Consider the following 19,032-nt stretch of genomic DNA (forward strand, 5'->3'; position numbering starts at 1 on the left):
GCAACACAGAGGCATCAAAGTGCCACCAAATGCTCCAGAGCTTTTCACCCCTCGGGCACAGATTGCACACTAATGAGTGTTTTGATGGACTGCAGAACAGTTAAATGACTGGGCACATTGTACAATCTCCTTGCAAAAGCTGGCAATGTAGCAGTCACCAGTGGAGGTGCTCAGCCCCTTGCAATGTCATCATCCTACTTTGGACCAGTCTCTCCCATGGTTCAAGCTAACAGTGCAGCCTTTCAGTGCAGGTTAGGAGAATGCCTGCGCCTGAGCTGAGAGAACAGCATGCAGTCCAATGGGCAAAGCTGTTGCCAGTCAGGTGGAGTGGGGGGGAGGTGGGTGGGGTTTCGGGCAGCCATGCAGCGCACTAATCTCTGGCCATCCAAGTGGTGTCCAGCTCTCTCCAGGATACATTAAGGGGCCTTCAGACTTAACCAAGAGAGGTTCTTAGTACACCCATGCTAACCCACGCATCCCTTTCCTTCATCCTGCAGGAGTACAACATTAGGAGCATGGAACCTGGTGAACTAGCTGTATGCCTCATGGCTTACAGAGAGCAGAGACAATGAAGAGAGCAACTGAGGTACCTGGCTGTGCAGATGGAGGAGCACCCTCTGGAACAAGGGGCGGCTGAAGCTCCTGCACACATTGCCGAAGAGCCACAGCGAGCCGTCGTTAATCAGCTAGACCCAGGGTCTATAGATGCTGCCTTTCATTCCTGCAGATGATCGTGAACCAGTGTCGCCGAAGACTGCACACGTCTAGGGAACTGGCAGTCACAGCTGCAGGATTTGGTGCCATGGGGACATGGAGGGCATCCACTGTCAGTGCTGTGAAAGTGACAGCTCCACTCAATTGCTAAGCCAGTGGCTCCTTTAACAGCTCCACAGGTGACTTCTGTGGGATATCACAAGCCTCCCCCATAAACGCATCCATGAAGTCACAGATACCATTTTAATGATGGCACACAACTTTGTGCATTTCGCCCAGGATCAGGACAGCCAGGATGCAACAGCAATTGGATTTGCCCAATTCTCAGGTTTCCCACAGGTGTTGGGTGCCGTTGACTGCACTCACGTGACGCTCAGATCTCTGTCGCAATGCGCGGTCAACTATGTTAACCACAAGGGATTCCATTCATTGAATGTGCAGCTGGTGTGCGACCACCACAAACGCACCCAGCAGGTCTGCGCATGGTTCCCACGGAATGCGTGCACTGCTCCTACATTCTCAGTCGGTCACAGGTCCCTGACATCTTCCAGGGTCCACAGAAGCTGCAAGGATGGCCCCTCGGGGACAAGGGCTACCCACAGAGGATGTGGCTGATGACACCCGTGTGCAGCCTCAGACGGCAGCAGAGCGAAGGTGTAACGAGGCTCATGTTGCACCTCGCAACTTGGTGGAACGAACCATCAGGATGCTGAAAATGAGGTTCTGGTGCCTGGACCAGTATGGTGGAGTGCTGCAGTGTAGTCCACAGAGGCTGTCATATCGTCATCGCCTATGCCTTTTATAACCTGGCGCTGCAACAGGGAGAGGAGCTGGATGATGAGGAGATGTAGGAGCTGCACGTCTCCTCTGACGAGGAGGATGTCGACGGGGATGAGGAGGTCCTCAAAGGTGATGATGACGGCGATGAGGCCCTTGCACTGGCCAGACGAGGCAGGCGCACTCAGGAGGCCTTCATGAATGCTAGATTTGTGGAAGATGACGACGACATGCAGTGAGAAGACACGATAGATCCTCACATTGTATCTATGAATGTTTGACTCCAGTCTGGCTTATGGCAACGCACATACCCTCTGTGAGAATGCTCCTGTCATGGAGATGCAGTGGAGGCCCTAATAGTCGCTTGATCGCAGGAGGATGATAACGACATGCAGTGAGGACACTCCATAGATCTTCACATAGCCTCTGAGAAGTTTTTTTTTAATTAATTCACGGGAATTGGGCTTTGCTGCCTGGGCCAACATTTATTGCCTATCCCTAGTTGCCCTAGAGAAGATGGTGGTGAGCTGCCTTCTTGAACTGCTGCAGTCCATGTGGTGTAGGTATTCCCACAGTACTGTTAGGGAGTTCCAGGATTTTGACCAAGCGACAGTGAAGGAACAGTGATATATTTCCATGTTGGATGGTGAGTGACTTGGAGGGGAACTTCCAGGTGGTGGTGTTCCCATCTAACTGCTGCTCTTGTCCTTCTAGATGGTAGCGGTCGTGGGTTTGGAAGGTGCTGTCTAAGGAGCTTTGGTGAATTCCTGCAGTGCATCTTGTAGATGGTACACACTGCTGCTACTGTGCGTCGGTGGTGGAGGGAGTGAATGTTTGTGGATCTGGTGCCAATCAAGCAGAGTGCTTTGTACTGGATGGGTGTCCAGCTTCTTGAGTGTTATAGGAGCTGCACTCTTCCAGGCAAGTGGAAAGTATCCCATCACATTCCTGACTTGTGCCTTGTAGATGGTAGACAGGCTTTGGGGAGTCAGGAGGCGAGTTACTCATCGCACGATTCCTAGCCTCTGATCTGCTCTTGTAGCCACAGTATTTATATAGCTAGTCCAGTTCAGTTTCTGGCCAATGGTAACCCCCCAGGATGTTGATAGTGGGGGATTCAGTGATGCTAATGCCATTGAAGATCCCAGGTTGTTAAAGGAAGCCAGGGAGGAAATAGCTGAAGTTCTGAGGATCATTGTCGAATCCTCACTAGATACAGGTGAGGTATAAAAGGATTGGAGGTCTGTGAATATTGTACCAATATTTAAAAAGGGTGCGAGGAATAGGCCAAGGTATTTTGGCTGGTCAGTCTGACTTCAGTGCCGGGCAAATTATTGAAATCAATTCTGAGAGACAGGATAAACTGTCACTTAGAAAGGCATGGATTAATCAGGGATAGTCAGCACTGTTTTGTTAGAGAAAGGTCATGTCTTATTAACCTAAAATAATTGTTTGAGGAAGTAACGAAGAGGATTGATGAGAGTGATGCAGTAAATGCATTATTTACTAAATGGATTTCAGTAAGACATTTGACAAGATGCCACATGGCAGACTGGTCAGAAAAGTGAGATCCCATGGGCTACAGGGGAAGGTGGCGAGTTGGATCCAAAATTGACTCAGTGACAGGAAACAAAGGGTAATGGTCAATGGATGTTTTTGGGAGTGGAAAGTGGTTCCCAGTGGTGTTCCACAGGGGTTAGTATTGGGGCACTTGCTGTTTGCTGTATATATTAGTGACTTGGACTTGAATGCAGGAGGCATGATTGGGAAATTTGCGGATGACACAAAAATTGGCCACGTAGTTGATAGTAAAGAGGATAGCTGTTATCTCCAGGATGATATCAATGGTTTGGTTGAGGGGGCGGAAAAATGGCAATAGAATTCAATCCAAAGAAGTGTGAGGTTATGCTTTTGGGGACGGCAAAAAAGCAAGGGAATACTCAATAAATGGGAGGGTGCTGAGAGGGGTTGAGGAAGTGAGAGACCTTGGAGTGGACGAGGTATTGAATACAAAAGGAAGGATGTAATGCTGGAACTGTATAAAATGCTGGTTAGGCCACAGCTGGAATTTTGTATACAATTCTGGTCACCACATTACAGGAAGGACATAATTGCTCTGGAGAGCGTACAGAGGAGATTTACAAGAATGTTGCCAGGGTTTGAAAAATGCAGCTCTGAAGAAATGATGGATAGGGTAGGGTTGTTTTCCTTAGAACAGAGGAGGCTGAGGGGTAACCTAATTGAAGCGTACAAAATTATGAGGGGTATACATAGGGTATACAGGAAAGAATGTTTCCCCAAGCTGAGGGGTCAATTATCAAGGGGCATAGATTTAAGATGATTGGTAGAAGGATTAGAGGGAAAAGCTTTTCACCTAGAGGGTGGTGGGTGTCTGGAATTCACTGCCTGAATTGGTGGTTGAGGCTGAAACGCTCAACTCATTTAAAAGATACCTGGATATGCACCTGAAGTGCTATAATCTGCAAGGCTAGTGGTGATGAAAGTGGCATTAAAAGATGAGCAGCCAGCTTATTTTTTCTCTTTTTATGGCCAGCGCAGACAGGATGGGCTGAATAGCCTCTTTCTGTGCAATAACTTTTCTCTGGTTCTATGATTCTAAGAATAGGTTAGTGAGGTGGTTGAAGGAATGGGCGATAAATGGATATTAAAGATGTAGGCGGTAGAAAACAGGTAGGGTGTTGTGTGTGGGTACATAGAATTGCGATTACTGTTTTTGTGGAAGGTGACCACTAATATGGACTTCTTATGCCAAACAAAAATTACAAGTAAACAAGCTTGGTAATTCTATATTACTAACAGCACAATGTTCAATATGTCACCTTTCAGCATCCTTGTATTTTCCTTTCTTTTCTAGTTCTTGCGCTTGATTAATATACAGAACAGCCACATCTTCATGCTTCATGCACTTCATAGCCAACTACAACAGTTCAAAAAGAAAAGTTTCACTTTAGAATTATAACTATGTCTTTATGAATTATAAATTAAGATGGCACTGTACACTGTTCTACACTGTACACTGCTGTGTATAATGGATTTCCTAGAATTTTGGGGTTTATCTTGTGTAATGGACTTTTGTATACAGACACAAATGTGTCAGAGTTTATAACCGTGGTGGAACAGACAATCTAAAGGTGAATACCACTGAAAATTTGCTGTGTTAATCAAACATGAGATGGAACATCAAAACATACTCTCAGCCAGGGTATTTTCAAATTTAATTTTTCATAGAACTTTAATGTCACTCAGTAGTGTCATCTTGGCACTTAAGTCACAGATTATGGGAATTGGGAATTGCCAAGCACATGGGTGCTGGAAAGTGGCATATCCTAACGCATGTGCTGGGATGTGTCCCCTCAGATCTCCGTCTTTGACCCCACCAAATTTTGTAGGTTCCAATAATTAGCATGCCAATGACAAGTACCTGTGTCACATGGGGTAAAACTAGGAAGTCAATCTTGATACATGTGCTATATTACACCTTGCAGCACAAGTTGCCGGTTCCAGGGAGCAAGCGGGTGCTGAGCGCTGGAATTTTTCCCCTCACATTCCATGAAAGAAATATTCTACCTGGCTAGGTGGCGCTTGAGTTGTGAATTAAGGTAAATTGAATTGTACAGTGTGTACTAACTGTGGAAAAATACTTCTTAAATATTTCCATTCTTAATCGGAAGTCAACACTCAACCTTGTGGGCCTGCTCCCAGTGTCCCACTTGTTTGTACATGTCGATGGCATCCTTGATTCGGTCAGCTTTAACATACATCCGTTCTGCAGCCTGAAGATAAAAAGAACAATAGGTTGATTTAAGTTACTCAGCCATAAGAAACATAAAACTCTTCAATAATTCAGTGTGCTTACATAAAATCTAAATACGTTAATGAGATTTTTTACACAATTCTAATTTGTTAATTTGTTTAATTTGTTGGCATTGCGTTTTAAAAGGTCATTTGATTTCTTTTTATTCACTGGATGCAGGAGTCACTGCCCTCAGCCAGCATTTACTGCCCATCCCACATTGCTATGGGTCTGGAGTCACATGTAGGCCACATCAGGTTTCCTTCCCTAAAGGACATTAGTGAACCAGATAGGTTTTTACGACAATCAGCAACAGTTTTATGGTTATCATCAGACTTTTAATTCCAGATTTTTATTGGATTCAAATTTCACTATCTGCCCTGGGGCATTACCCTGGGTCTCTGGAATACTAGCCCAGTGACAATACCTCAATGCCACCAGCTCCCCCTGAGTCTGCATCAGTTATCATGAAAGTGTCCTTTCAAGTTATAAAATTACACTGTATGGTAGTTTAAAGTATTTATAAATAGGTATATAACATATAAACTCAAAAAAAAATTAAATATTTAATTATTTCCTCGGTTCAATGAAACATGGTCAGAAAAGCTCCCCGTTGTCAAATACGATCATATAATTTCCACCCTGCAAACACATTAATACACTCTTCTTCAATGAAAAATGCAATACAAAAAAATAGCCAGTGTCTGTTGGTGTATCGCTAAACACCAAGAACAATGAGCCACAATAAAATGGCCCTCCCTGTTGTGCTTCCCCCACAACACACGTGGACAAACCCAATCATTATAGGATGTATAAAAATCATGCACAAAGCATGCTTCACCTCTGCCTAGAACAAATTAAGTGACACCAACACATGAAATGTCACCATCTGCATTATGCCAGCCTATTTCATCTACATTCACCACTAACTCATGTCTTTTATCACCCTTGGTGCATTGCCAGAGTCAGTGCAGAGGATGAGGGATGAGCCCATGGAGTCCTCAGAGGAGGACTGGCACTAAGGACGCACACCCACACCTAAGTATAGGTACACTCACCTTGATGGATCCAGCATCTCAGTTAGATAGGCTGGCTAATGGTGAGGAGCTCATTTCATATGAGCAGGACCAGATGTTGGAGGCAGAGGCAGCAGAAGAGAATCCCCGTCTAAGAATGCAGGACACAGGTGCTGAGCCTCGAGGATGGCTCCAAATGGGTACTTGTGGAGCAGCAATGGGAAATGTGAGTGCATCTGTCAGAATTTCCTGAGGCAGCGTGCACCGTTGCACAGAAAATGATGTCCACTTCTAGCATGAGTGTGCTAATCCTGGATGCTCCAGCATGAGCAAGTTAATAGCTTGTTCTAGTGGGGCCATGATGGCAACATGGCTCCAGTTGTACCTCTCCAATACCTCTGCGTGGGGTTCCTCACCGTGGTCATCAACCAGGTCTTGAGGGACAAGGCATATGCACTCAAGAGCCAACCGCTGAGGCTGTCTTCATGAATCTAAATACAGTTTTTTAAAGTTATGAAAGATTTAGAGGATACAGAGAGAATGTTTCCACTTGTGGGGAAGAGCAAAAGTTGAGGCTGTCAATAGAAGATAGTCACCAAGAAATCCAATAGGGAAGTCAGAAGAAACTTGTTTACCCAAAGAGCGGTAACAATGTGGAATCCACTACCACAGGGAATGGTCGAAGTGAATAGTAAAAGTGCATTTAAGCGGAGGCTAAACAAGCTTGAGGGAGAAGTGAATGGAAGGTTATGCTGATAGATTTAGATTTTGATGAGGAAAGGCTCAAGTAGGAGCATAAATGCTGGCAAGAAATTCATTATTTCATTTTAGATTAGTTTACTAAAGAGGAAAAAATTGACCTCTACAAATTTCAAGGAGAAAGGGAAAGGTTCTCATTGGGATAAATCTAGGAACATGCAGAAACAATTTAAAAGGATGATCAGAAAAGCCTAGCAGGGGGCAAAACGCAAATTAAGAATTTTGTTCTTCTCGTGAATTGTAAAAGGCCAGTCAGGGAATGGGTGAGAATCACAGAAGATGCAAACAGACTTGAAACAGAGAATGAGCACTATTGTAAAAATTCTGAACAATTGTTTCCTTCAAATATTCCCATGGAAGGACATGAGCAATATGCCCTCCCCAATTAGAGATGATGCAGACAAAATTAGGGACTTTGATATAAATTAATTGGAAGTTCTGCATGGCAAAGCAGAGAATTCAAGGTAAATTTTGGGAATGCATAAGTTGCTCAAGGATAATGGGGACTCATTAAAGGAACTATAATATGTTTGTGGGGGGAAGCAATAAGTACAGCATCTCAGGTTTGGTGTTTGGAGCAACTCGGTTTCATCAATGGCTTGGATTCAGGAAGTCATGGCAAATTGGTCAAATTTGCAGATGGCACCAAAACAAAAGGGGCAATAGAACCAGAGCAGGTAGCTCAGAAATTACAAAACAACTTGACCAAAATTATAAGTTGACTGAACAATGGCAAATGATGTTGACAAGTCTAAAATATTGCACATAGGAGAGAAAAATATTCAACACTCATCCTCCATGGATGGTGTTGTAATAGCATAGGATGAAAATTTCTAATAATCTGTAGATTTGACATGCAGCATATCCAATAATGCAATCACCAAAGCAACAGAATATTGAGAACAAAGCTAAAACTGTTGAAAACAAGTAAGAACAACTCATCATTAAATTTTCTATTTCTCTGGTCAAACATCTTGAATTTTAGTCTCTGCGACACAAGGGAGATATTCAAGTGCTGGGCAGAGTGCAGGGAAGAATACAGTAATTTTTGAACCGTTGTATTCATGGGAACCTGGGACTATATTAACTGCCTGCATTCTTAGGAAGGTTGTAGCCCAAGAAGCGTGACAAAATAGCTATGTGTAATCTGAAGGTATATGGAATGATGCGACTTGTACTAATGCACTGTTCCTGAGAGACGATGGTTTGGATGAATCAGAATCAGAATCAAAGAATCACAGAATTTTAAAGGCACAGAAGGAGGCCATTCAGCCTATCATATCTGCACTGGCTCTCCAAATGAGCATTATGAACTAGTGCCATTGCCCTGTCTTTTCTCCGTACCCTACACATTGTTTCTACTCAAGTAATCATCTAATGCCCTCTGGATGCCTTGATTGAACCTGCTTCCACAACACTTCGAGGCAGTGCATTCCAGATCCAAACCACTCGTCGTGTGAAAAAGTATTTTCTCATGCCACATTTGCTTCTTTTGCGAATCAATTTAAATCTGTGCCTTCTCGTTCTTGATCCTTTTATGAGTGGGAACAGCTTCTCCCTATCTACTCTGTCCAGCCCCCTCATGATTTTGAACATCTCTATCAAATCTCCTCTTAGCCTTCTCCTCTCCATGCAGAACAGTCTCAGCATCTCCAATCTATCTTCGTAACTGAAATTTCTCATCCCTGGAACCATTCTTGTAAATCTCTTCTACACTCTCTCCAATGTGATCACATCCTTCCTATAATGTGGCACCCAGGACTGTACACAATACTCCAGCTGAGGTCTAACAAGTGTCTTATATAAATTTACCTGTCCTGCCACCTTCAATGATCTATGCATATATACACCCAGGTCTTTCTGCTCCTGCACCCCCTTCAAAATTTTACCCCTTATTTTTTGTTGTCTGTCTATGTTCTTCCTACCAAAATACATCACCTCACACTTCTCCGCATTGAACTTCATCTGCCACCTATCTGCCCACTCCACCAACTTGTCTATGTCCTTTTGAAGTTCTACACTGTCCTCCTCACAGTTTACAACACTCCCAGGCGTTGTATCATCCGCAACCATGGAAACTGTCCCATGCACACCAAGGTCTAAATCATTAATATATATCAGGAAAAGCAAGGGTCCCAATGGATTACTCCATAATTTAAGGCTACTCACTATCTAATTCATATCTATTTACATACTACTCTATAGATATATGCACAAAGTAGTTATTGCCTCATGATATTGTACATGGTGAGGTGGAGGAAACACTTTTTTCTGTTATCAACAGAATATGACAGGGAAAATGTGATGGAGCAAGTGTCACAGGAAATGTAACATGTATTACCAGCAGATCATGTGTGATATTGTTCATTGTGAGCCAAAGGACTTATGCCATGTAACACACAATGCAGATGTTATTTGGACAATACTTAGCTAGTGAATGTTTTCTTTTGTCTTAAAGCTAGGAGACTGGAACTTGTTATTACTTTATTAAATTAGCAACTAGTTAACTGATCAAGTAGGTGGCGTGCTGTAGCTACAACATGTGGGAATTGTGGAACATCCTGCAGTCCCAGACAACCATATCTGCTGTAAGTGTCTTGTATGCTTGAGTAACTTTGGCTCAGAATTGCTGAGTTGGAATCTGAGCTGCTGACATTGCGGAGCATCAGTGAGGGGGAAGAGTTACCTGAACACTTTATTCATGGAGGCAGTAACACCTGAGGTTAATAGAACTTCAGAACGACAGGGTGTGACTGCGAATCAGGCATATATAGGGGTCCAGCATGTAGTTTGGAGGAGCCTCTTAGCCCTTGACTTTGACCAACATATTCAAGGTACTTGCTGCTTATGTGGATAGGAACAAGAGCCGCCGGGTAGATGAGCAAACAGATCATGACATCATGATACAGGATGCCATTCAAATTGGTGGAGCTGGTGGGTGAGTGAAAAGGAATGTGTTAGTGATAGGGGACAGCACAGATAGGGGAATAGATACTGTTTCTGCAAACATACGAACAAGTTGTGTTGCCTGCCAGGTGCCAGGGTTAAGGACAGGTCCTCGCAGCTGGAAATTAATTTCGAGTGGGAGGGGGAGTTTCCAGTTGTCACAGTACGTGCAGGAAACAAAGACACAGGTTAGGAAAGATTTTCTGCTCAGAGTGTTTGTGGAGTTAGGGCCCAAAGTAAAACGTAGAACATCAATGGTAATGATCTCTTGATTGGCAAGCAGATTAGAACATAAATTGCACAGCTCAAAGACTGGTGTGGGAAGAAGGAGTTTCGATTCATGGGGCAGTGGCATCAGCACTCGGGAAAGAACTATTCCACTGGGATAGGCTCCACTGGGCTGGGATCAGTGTCCTGGAGAATTGTATAACTTTAACTGCGGATAGGGCTTTACACTAAAAAATGGTGGAAAGGATTCAGATGAAGGGAGATTTAGAAATCTAAAGGGTAAAGTAAAAACAATAGAATGGTGTAGCAATTTTGGTAAAGCCAAGCAAAGTGGGGCAGGATGGGACAGTGAGATTAATGGTAATAATACATCAGTAAATAAGGTCCATGAGAATAACAGTAGTAAAAGAATAAAATTAGAGGCTCTTTATCTGAATGTGCAAAGCATTCACCGTAAGATAGATGAACTACTGGCACAAATAGAGATAAATGATTTAGATCTAATCACCACTGCAGTGACATGGCTACAAGGTGACCAAGGTTGAGAAATAAATATTCCAGAGTACACAATATTTTGAAAAGACAGGTAGAATGGAAAAGGAGGAGCAGCCCTGATAGGGTGGCATAAGGGCAATAGTGAGAAAGGATCTTGGTTCAGAAGATCAGGAATTAGAATTAGTGTTGGTGGAGATTAAGAACAACAAGCGTCAGCAAGTGCTTACGGGAATATTTTATAAATTGCCTAACAGATACTCTGTTGTTGAACAGGGCATGAGGCAAGAAATAATTGGAGCTTGTAACAAAGGCAATGAAAAAACCATGGGAAATTTAATTTTCATCAAGACCGGACCAATAAAATTGGCAAAGGTGTTCTGCAAGATGCATTTGTAGAATGCTATTGTGATAGTTTCCTGGAACGATACATTGTGGAACCAACTAGAGAAAACGCTATTTTAGAGTTGGTATTGTACAATAAGGCAGGGTTAATTAGTAATCTCATTGTAAACCATTGGGTCAACTGAACTCCATATTAAGTTTGGAAGTGACATACTCAGTCCCAAACAAGAATCTTAAACTTTAACAAGGCCAATTACGCAGCTGAAGGGAGAGCTGGCTAAGGCTGATTGGATAAATAGACTAAAAGATATGGCAATAAATTAACACTGAGAAACATATTTCAGGAAACAATTCAAAATGTTCAACAAAAGTACATTCTAATCAAAAACTTAGTAAAAAAAAAGATCCATCCGTCACTTACTAAGGAAGTTATGGATAGGATTAGATTAAAAGAAGAGGTTTATAATGTTGCAAAGATTGGTGGTAAGCCTGATGATGGGGCATGTTTTAGAAACCAGCAAATGGACACCAAAAAGTTCATAAGAAGCAGAAGAAAATTGAATGAGGGTAAACTAGCCAGGAATATAAAAACAGATTGCAAAGTGTTTTTCAAGTATATAAAAAAGCAGAGTTGTTAAAATAAACTTTGGTCCCTTACTGGCAAGGACAGGAGAAATTATCATCATTATCATGGAGAATGAGGAAATGTCAAAGACAGTGAACAAATATTTTGTTGCTGTCTTCGCAGTAGAACGCGCAATTAAATACCAGAATTAGCAGGTAGCAAAGGCTAGCTAGAGAAAAAGCATTGGAGAAACTTACAGGACTAAAGTTCAACAAATCCCCAGGACCTGATGGCCTACATTCTAGGGTTCTAAAGGTGGTAGCTGCAGACATTGTGGGCACACTGGTTATAATTTTCAAAATTTCCTAGTTTCTCGAATGATCCTAGCAGATTTGAAGTTAGCAAATGTAACGCTGCTATTCAAGAGAGGGAGAGTGAAAACAGGGAACTACAGCCCCATTAGTCTGACATCAATTGTCTGAAAAGTGCTGGAATCTATTCTCAAGGGACTCTTTTAACAATGCACTTAGAAAACAACAGTATGATCAGACAATGGTTTTAAGAAAGGGAAAATATGTCTGACAAATTGTCATGCCCAGTAAAGGCATGTCATATTCATAACTTTAAACATGGATTGTATTCAATATAAAAGTTTCTGGAGTTGCCTTTTCTTTTAAAAACGCACATTAAAAGGCTGCTAAGATGATGCTCTGATTTCTGCATAGACTCAGAAGTATTTCAATTCTCCAGGAAGTTCCTAATTGAATGCACATGGGTGGAGTGCCTCCCTTAAATGGACATATCAAGACAAAAATCATTTGTGGAATTCACACTTCCCCTAATTGCTTGTGCACTTACCCAAAACTTGAAATCAATGGATGTCAGGCCCACTGTCCCTGAGCTCGATACATAACAAAGACAGCTGCAGAAACTAGTTAAACCATAAGTAGGTGTGAATGACACCCCCCCTCCCCACATTGTGTAACAATGGCTTCAAACTCCACATCATTCTGGGAGGACAACAGAACTATTGATCACGCCATCACCTGACCAAAATGGTCTTCAGATAACCAATAACTCCAAGCACCAGGGAAGAATGTCATGACCCAAGGAAGCAAGGGGTCACTGAAGTGTGCCTTGCTGATGATAATCCTACCCTCATACCCATGAAACTCGAAGGTGAAAGAAGTTGTTGGATAGTATTCCTGACCTACCCGGCATGATGGTGTAGCTTTCCAAGGTTCCTTTTTAACTGGGCAACCAATAACACCCTGGTTTGGAACCCCTGGGAAAACACCCAGCTCTTTAGCATCTCCAAATTATTTGCACAGCTTTCAAGGTTTTGGACCTTTTTAGCCAGCTCACACAGTATCTCCAAGAGCTTCTGTCTCCTCTTCTACCCAACAGAAAAATTGGCCTCTTCCTGATAGTGAGCTTCTTCTCCTCACAAGAATTCTGTGTTCCTCTTTCTGCTTTCTCTTTGTACCTGCATCCCTCTCCAGCTCCTCAGCTTGTAGCTCTCTTTTGTCTGCACCAACCGCATGGCTCCTTTAACTTCCTTCCTGTTGCTACTGCTTCCAGTTCAAGGGTCGCCAGGTCACAAGGACCAATATTTCTTATTATCCAATACTATATCTTTACAATTGATATAAAAAATGTATTTTTCAAACATTCTTAAAACAATTACAGATTCCACAGGCCTTTTAAAGAAATTACAAATTTTCTTTAATGTATTGCTTCCAGGTCAAAGGTAGTCATAGTAGATGCATATAAAAGGTTTGGTATCTATACGATTGTTAAGCACTGAATCTAGATTTTGATTGGATCGTGATGACCATGTGAACAACATCATATAGTTAGTATAAAACAATCACTTCTGAAAAATCAATCCCAGAGAAATATCAAGGATATATGACCCTCAACCCTCTCAAATGATCTCATGGCCCAATGCTGCATTGCCAACTTTGTGGTGACCATTCATTTCTGATTCTCGCCATTTCAAGCCCAGACTGACTACTTTTAAGCCAACTTCCTACTGCACTATAAACCCAACCAATGCTTCCACATCAGTCCCCACCAGAATTGCAATTCTAGTCATGAACAGCAGCATATAAATCTATTAATCCTCATTTAAAATTACCTTGTGGATTAAATTTTAGTGCAGGCACGCATTAACGACAGTTTACAAACTCTACTCCCACTGTATACAACAACCACTTAAATATACTAATTGAAGAAAACTATGTTTATGGTGGATTTCTGACCTCATATTCTTGGACTGAGGCATAGTGCTGAGCTATCTTATGATAGTATTTGTAAGATGTTTTGTCATCTTGAAGTTCAAGAATATGAACTGCTTTTTTCCACTGACGAGCTCCAATACTTGCTTCAATCGCTTTTACAGAACATCTGCAAAACAAATTTACAAGGCATATATGGCATAGGATCTAAGAGTTGTTACTACAGACAACAACTTCCAACCTTTGAAATACCTGGGCTGAGAGGGTAATTTTAACCCACAAAATAGGATGAGAAAATAACATTTAAAAAATCTCAAACCCAAACCAGACCATCTCGAAAAGACCACACCCAGTTTTAATGGAGGCAGGAAGACGGCAGGCAACTCACTTCCAGAAGGCAGGTCACTTATTTATATATTTGAATGAGGCTGCATGCTTCTGATTTTATCTCTGTTCCAGCTTTAAAGCTGGCCTGTCAACTTCCCAGACCTCAGGAAACGTGAAAACTAAAAGCAGGTGAGGGAGCTGCACTGAAAACATAAGTGCTTTTCCAGAACTAACCGCAGGACTGGAGGATCAGGAGTTCTCCACCCACCCCCAACCCAGGACCCAAGCTAATTTGCTTCTATCTTACCATCAGACCTGTCCAGCCCCTCTGTTCCCACTCTCCCACGATTGAATCCACGGCCTGTGATCACCCAGCACCCTCATCTCTGCCCCTGATTTCCCTTTGAGCCTTCTCATGATTGTTATCCCAAAAAGCTGGAAACCTATCTGTTCCTGGGTTACAGCCTATTCTGGAGTGTTCCCTGCCGACAAAGAAACACGCCGATCAATCAGGCTGACTTCCGGGTGGGTGAGCCTGTCAAAAATCACACACACACAGACACACAGACATATTTTGGAGTTTAATGGAACCTGGCTTCTAGATTTCTTACTCAGAATTCCTCCTTTCTCTTGGGAATCCCACCCCAATAAACATTGGGTCCTGATACTAGAGAAAGTATTCTTTTGGATTCATGCAGTTGAACCTACCCGGCCTCAATGTAATGATTAATTGCAGTATCCAGCTGTTTCTGTTGTACCAGATAGTCTCCCCAGGACTCTTCTAACTTCACAACCTCTGATGGGAAAACAGTTCTAGACAACTCCACCGCTGAAATCAGATGAATTAAATTTGATAAAGCCTTTAGGCAAATTAACAGTACAAACTGATCATTTTACTAAAATGACCATAAAATGAACCTTCAAGCTATCTTAAAAAGGTAATTTCTACCATAACATATAGTAATTATTTAGAATAAAAATGGAAATACAAATGCTTACATGACGATTGAGAAGAGAATAGAGGGATATGGGACAGGATGGCATGAGGTCATCAGAACAGCAGGGAGGTCATGTGAAATATAAAGACCTATACAGACCAGTTGGGCCAATTTTTTTTTTCCTTCCCTATAAATTCTGCGCAATTTTATGCAGAGTCATATCAAACCATGCCTTTCCTTGGTTAATATCATCACCATTTATCTAACTAGGTTAGATCAGTGATTCTTAATGCACCATAAAATACTGATCCAAGTATTAGGAGAACTATATACCTTTTCTAAAGGCATTGCCCTTACGGTAGCAATCCAATGCTCTTTGGTAATTTCCAATTTTTTCATAGAGGTCTCCAGCCTAGAGAAAAAATAAATAAATTATGGATGCACTGATCATCTGGTATGCAACTAGTGTTATATCTTGGTAACACATGGTTCATCACTGTAGTACTCAACATAATACCCGCTTAAATAGAACTGGTTGCTTTCATTTCAATACTATATTTATGTCCGTATTCTCCACTTAATTTAGTTCTAGCAAAACTTGGTCCATGTTTTTTCTTTTAAGGCTTATCTCTCCTTCACCTGCAATTTTAAACAAATACATAACTCATGGTTACAAGCCTCCCTGAATGTCATTCCCAGCAGTGATACTAAGTTGTCCCTTTCCTTATTTATTTTCCAATAAGAGGGAAACACAACAAGGCTTACTTCAACACCATGCTGCCAGTTAAAAGTGCCCTATTAAAATAGAACTACAGTCCCTATAGTATGACTATAGTATTCACTTGACAATATGATGATATAGTAAGCTACAAAAAGGATAATTTCCTTCCTTCCATTTTGTATGTTTAAAACATTGCTTTAATTAAAACATCAATTTTTGTTAATAAATGTTCAGTCAATCTGGCACTTTGATAGTCAACCTGACCTGCTGCAAACAACATTAGATTTATCGGCAGGAACAAGGTGATATAATAGCAACACATGGCCTAAAAAGCAATAAGACTCCATTTTCATTTGCCTCCCTCCCCAACCCTCCAATGCTGCCAGATTTCACACCCAATACTCTGTATAATAAAAATTCCAGTGAGCCCAGAACACCTTTCTTTAGGCCAATCTCCACCACACCAAGAACCTGAGATCAAGTGCTTTCAAACCTCTCTAGTCTCAGGACCACTCCTTCACACCCATACTGAGACCTCCTCCCCAATTCTTGTAAATACCAGGATCCATTTGCAGTGATCTCATATCCCACAAACTACCCAAGCGTTCTCAGAACATTCTTCTCCACTGATCCCAGAAATACCACCCTCGTACTCCAAAACTCTGAGTCACCCTTCAACTTACTGCTGAGAGCCTTTTCCAGTACTTCTATATATGACAGAGTTCTCTTTCCAATGCTCCCACATTTCAGAGCTATCCTAGTGCAGATAAGTCAGGGCCCTTGCTAATAACACTTGGCATTTTTTTAATAAACCCTCAAACTTGCCATGAGCAACATTATAGGAAATCTGTTCATACAGAACTATAAAAACTATAAATGAAGTTTCAGTCTCCTGTCTGAAATTCCATAAATTACATGGCTTCTATGCTCACAAAGACAGTCAAACAAGTATTAAATCTTAAATGTAACATACTGGATAGATATTTTTCACTGCATATAACCACAGAACTGTTGAAAATAAGTGTTTAATAGATTTTGGGAGTTAATTCCTAAATTTGGCATGCATTTTATACAACTAACATATAAAAACGACAGGATATTCTTCATACCCACCCTTTCATAAAAATCTCCTTTAATTAGGGCTGCAGCAATTCTATTGATAATATCACCGTTTGTCATAAGTTCATTCCTACTCAATGCTAAACGGGCAGCTTTTGCAGGAAGGCCAGCTTTCAGATAGAGATTAACAGCTCCAGCATATTCTCCATCATTCTCTTTCACTTCTCCTGCCTTTTCATCTTGATTTGTCTCCATCAGCCACTTATAATAACTCCGCCTAAGATTGTCCAATTCAGGGTGACCCTAAAGGAAGAGACAAAACAGCTGTAAAGATCACACAAGGTTGCACTAAGCAAAATCTAAAAATGAACAGATATTACTAGTGCTCCTTAATATGAAAAATATCGATATAAAAATGCTGCCACATTTTTTTACTTTTAGATGTTATTTGCATTTATTGTTACAGCGATAAAAGGAATCAAAGGTTATAAAAGATAAACTTTCAATGCACATTATCAGATGGTAAATTAAATTACTGCAGTTTTCCCTTAAAGCTCTTTCAATTAGTCACAGATATCTCTTGAAGAGATGGGATAATTCAAATCCTCATTCTACTGTTTATTTAAGAACATTTTTTTAAAATCAGGACTCTGCTTTTGGAAGGAAAATTGCACCTTGTAGAAATACTGCTAATTTTAACGGTTTATAACATGCATGACTTTCAGTATTTAAAACAAGACTTTTATAATTGGGGAAAAAGTTGGTATTTTACTTTCTCTGGTCCTTCAAACTGCCAGATCAATTTCTGGTTTTGCTTTTATATTGCTTAATATTACATGGCAGCACAAAGTGATTGCTTTTTCTGTTAAACTTACAGATTTCATAACAACTTTTAGTTTGTTACACTGCCAGGCTAGGTCCCTAAATTTATTACATGTTTGTAAGTATCCAATAAAATACACACATTGCATTTCATTTTAGAAGTTCCATATTGTATACAAGGTTCCACAGACAGCAACAAGATAAATCATCAGATTTTTTTTTTAAAGAAGTAAAGGCTGATTGAAAGAAAAAATATCGGCCAGGGAGGGAGGAAAACTCCCCTGCCCTTCTCCACCTGAGGTGACAGATGAAGTCCCAGTCTCATGTCTCATCCGAGAGACGCCACCTCTGACAATGCAGCCTTAAATGCAGTATAAAATATTGATTCAATGATAATAATGTTTTCATATTTGGCAAGAAAGATAAAGCGCAAGCAATTCAAAATACATTTTTCTTCACCAAGGTTTTGATGAAAGGTCACGGACCTGAAATATTAACCATTTCTCTCTCCACAAATACTGCCTGACCTGTTGAGTGCTTCTAACATTTTCTGTTCTTATTTCAGATTTCCAGCATCTGCAGTATTTTGCTTTTGTTTTTCTGCACTATGTTGCCCATATTCTTTTGTGGATAAATATTCAGTATTACTCATCCAGCAATTTAATATCCAACCTGAACTACTGTAAAAATCAGGACTTCACCATGCTGGTCAATTTGAAGAACAAATTACCTTGGCTTCAGCGACCATAATACATTCATCCCACATGTGTAGCTCCTGATACATATCCATGGCTTTATCAACAGCATTCTAGGTAAAGATTGATATTTGTTTAAACAATATTCTAAAGAAAAGTACCAACGTGCCAAGAAAATTATTGCATCAATTTTAATGTCTTCTGTGGATAAATTGTGGAAGCCTCGTCGTAACAATACAGAAAGAGGCCTAACAGCACTCCATGCTTTATATCATATTTTTAAAATGTAAATGTGATATGCATTTTTAAAATTAAAACTGTAGGTTGACTGGCACTTTTCATTTTATTGAAAATGATGTTTTTGCATGATATTTTCATTCAAGAAATATCTGCCCACTAAAGGGTTCTAAGTTTTTAAGCATACATTCTTTCACAGTTAACTTATTAAAAATGATGTGGAAGAAGTTTTATTATATGATATAAAAGTTCTGGATACTTGGGAGAAAGGAGACTGAAAAGTAGTCGAGAACTTCAAAGGATAGCAGACACATGAGGATGGATACTAAATCACTCC

General features: G+C 41.0%; 1 protein-coding gene across 2 annotated transcripts in view; it reads right to left on the reverse strand.

Moving 5' to 3' along the window:
* The window catches only part of ift172 (intraflagellar transport 172), a 154,458-nt gene that overhangs the window by 70,503 nt on the left and 64,923 nt on the right, over positions 1–19,032 (reverse strand). The window contains exons 21-27 of one of the 2 annotated variants that reach the window (XM_041188323.1): positions 18,494–18,571; positions 16,996–17,244; positions 15,495–15,573; positions 14,932–15,052; positions 13,921–14,065; positions 5,196–5,285; positions 4,332–4,429 (exon numbers count right to left, since the gene is read on the reverse strand). In XM_041188323.1, coding sequence (XP_041044257.1) covers positions 4,332–4,429; positions 5,196–5,285; positions 13,921–14,065; positions 14,932–15,052; positions 15,495–15,573; positions 16,996–17,244; positions 18,494–18,571 — 860 coding nt within the window. The remainder of the gene's footprint in view (positions 1–4,331; positions 4,430–5,195; positions 5,286–13,920; positions 14,066–14,931; positions 15,053–15,494; positions 15,574–16,995; positions 17,245–18,493; positions 18,572–19,032) is intronic. The other variant, XM_041188324.1, reaches the window with a different exon arrangement.

This window comes from Carcharodon carcharias, chromosome 5 (assembly GCF_017639515.1).
Source record: "Carcharodon carcharias isolate sCarCar2 chromosome 5, sCarCar2.pri, whole genome shotgun sequence".
Classification (NCBI taxonomy): domain Eukaryota; kingdom Metazoa; phylum Chordata; class Chondrichthyes; order Lamniformes; family Lamnidae; genus Carcharodon; species Carcharodon carcharias.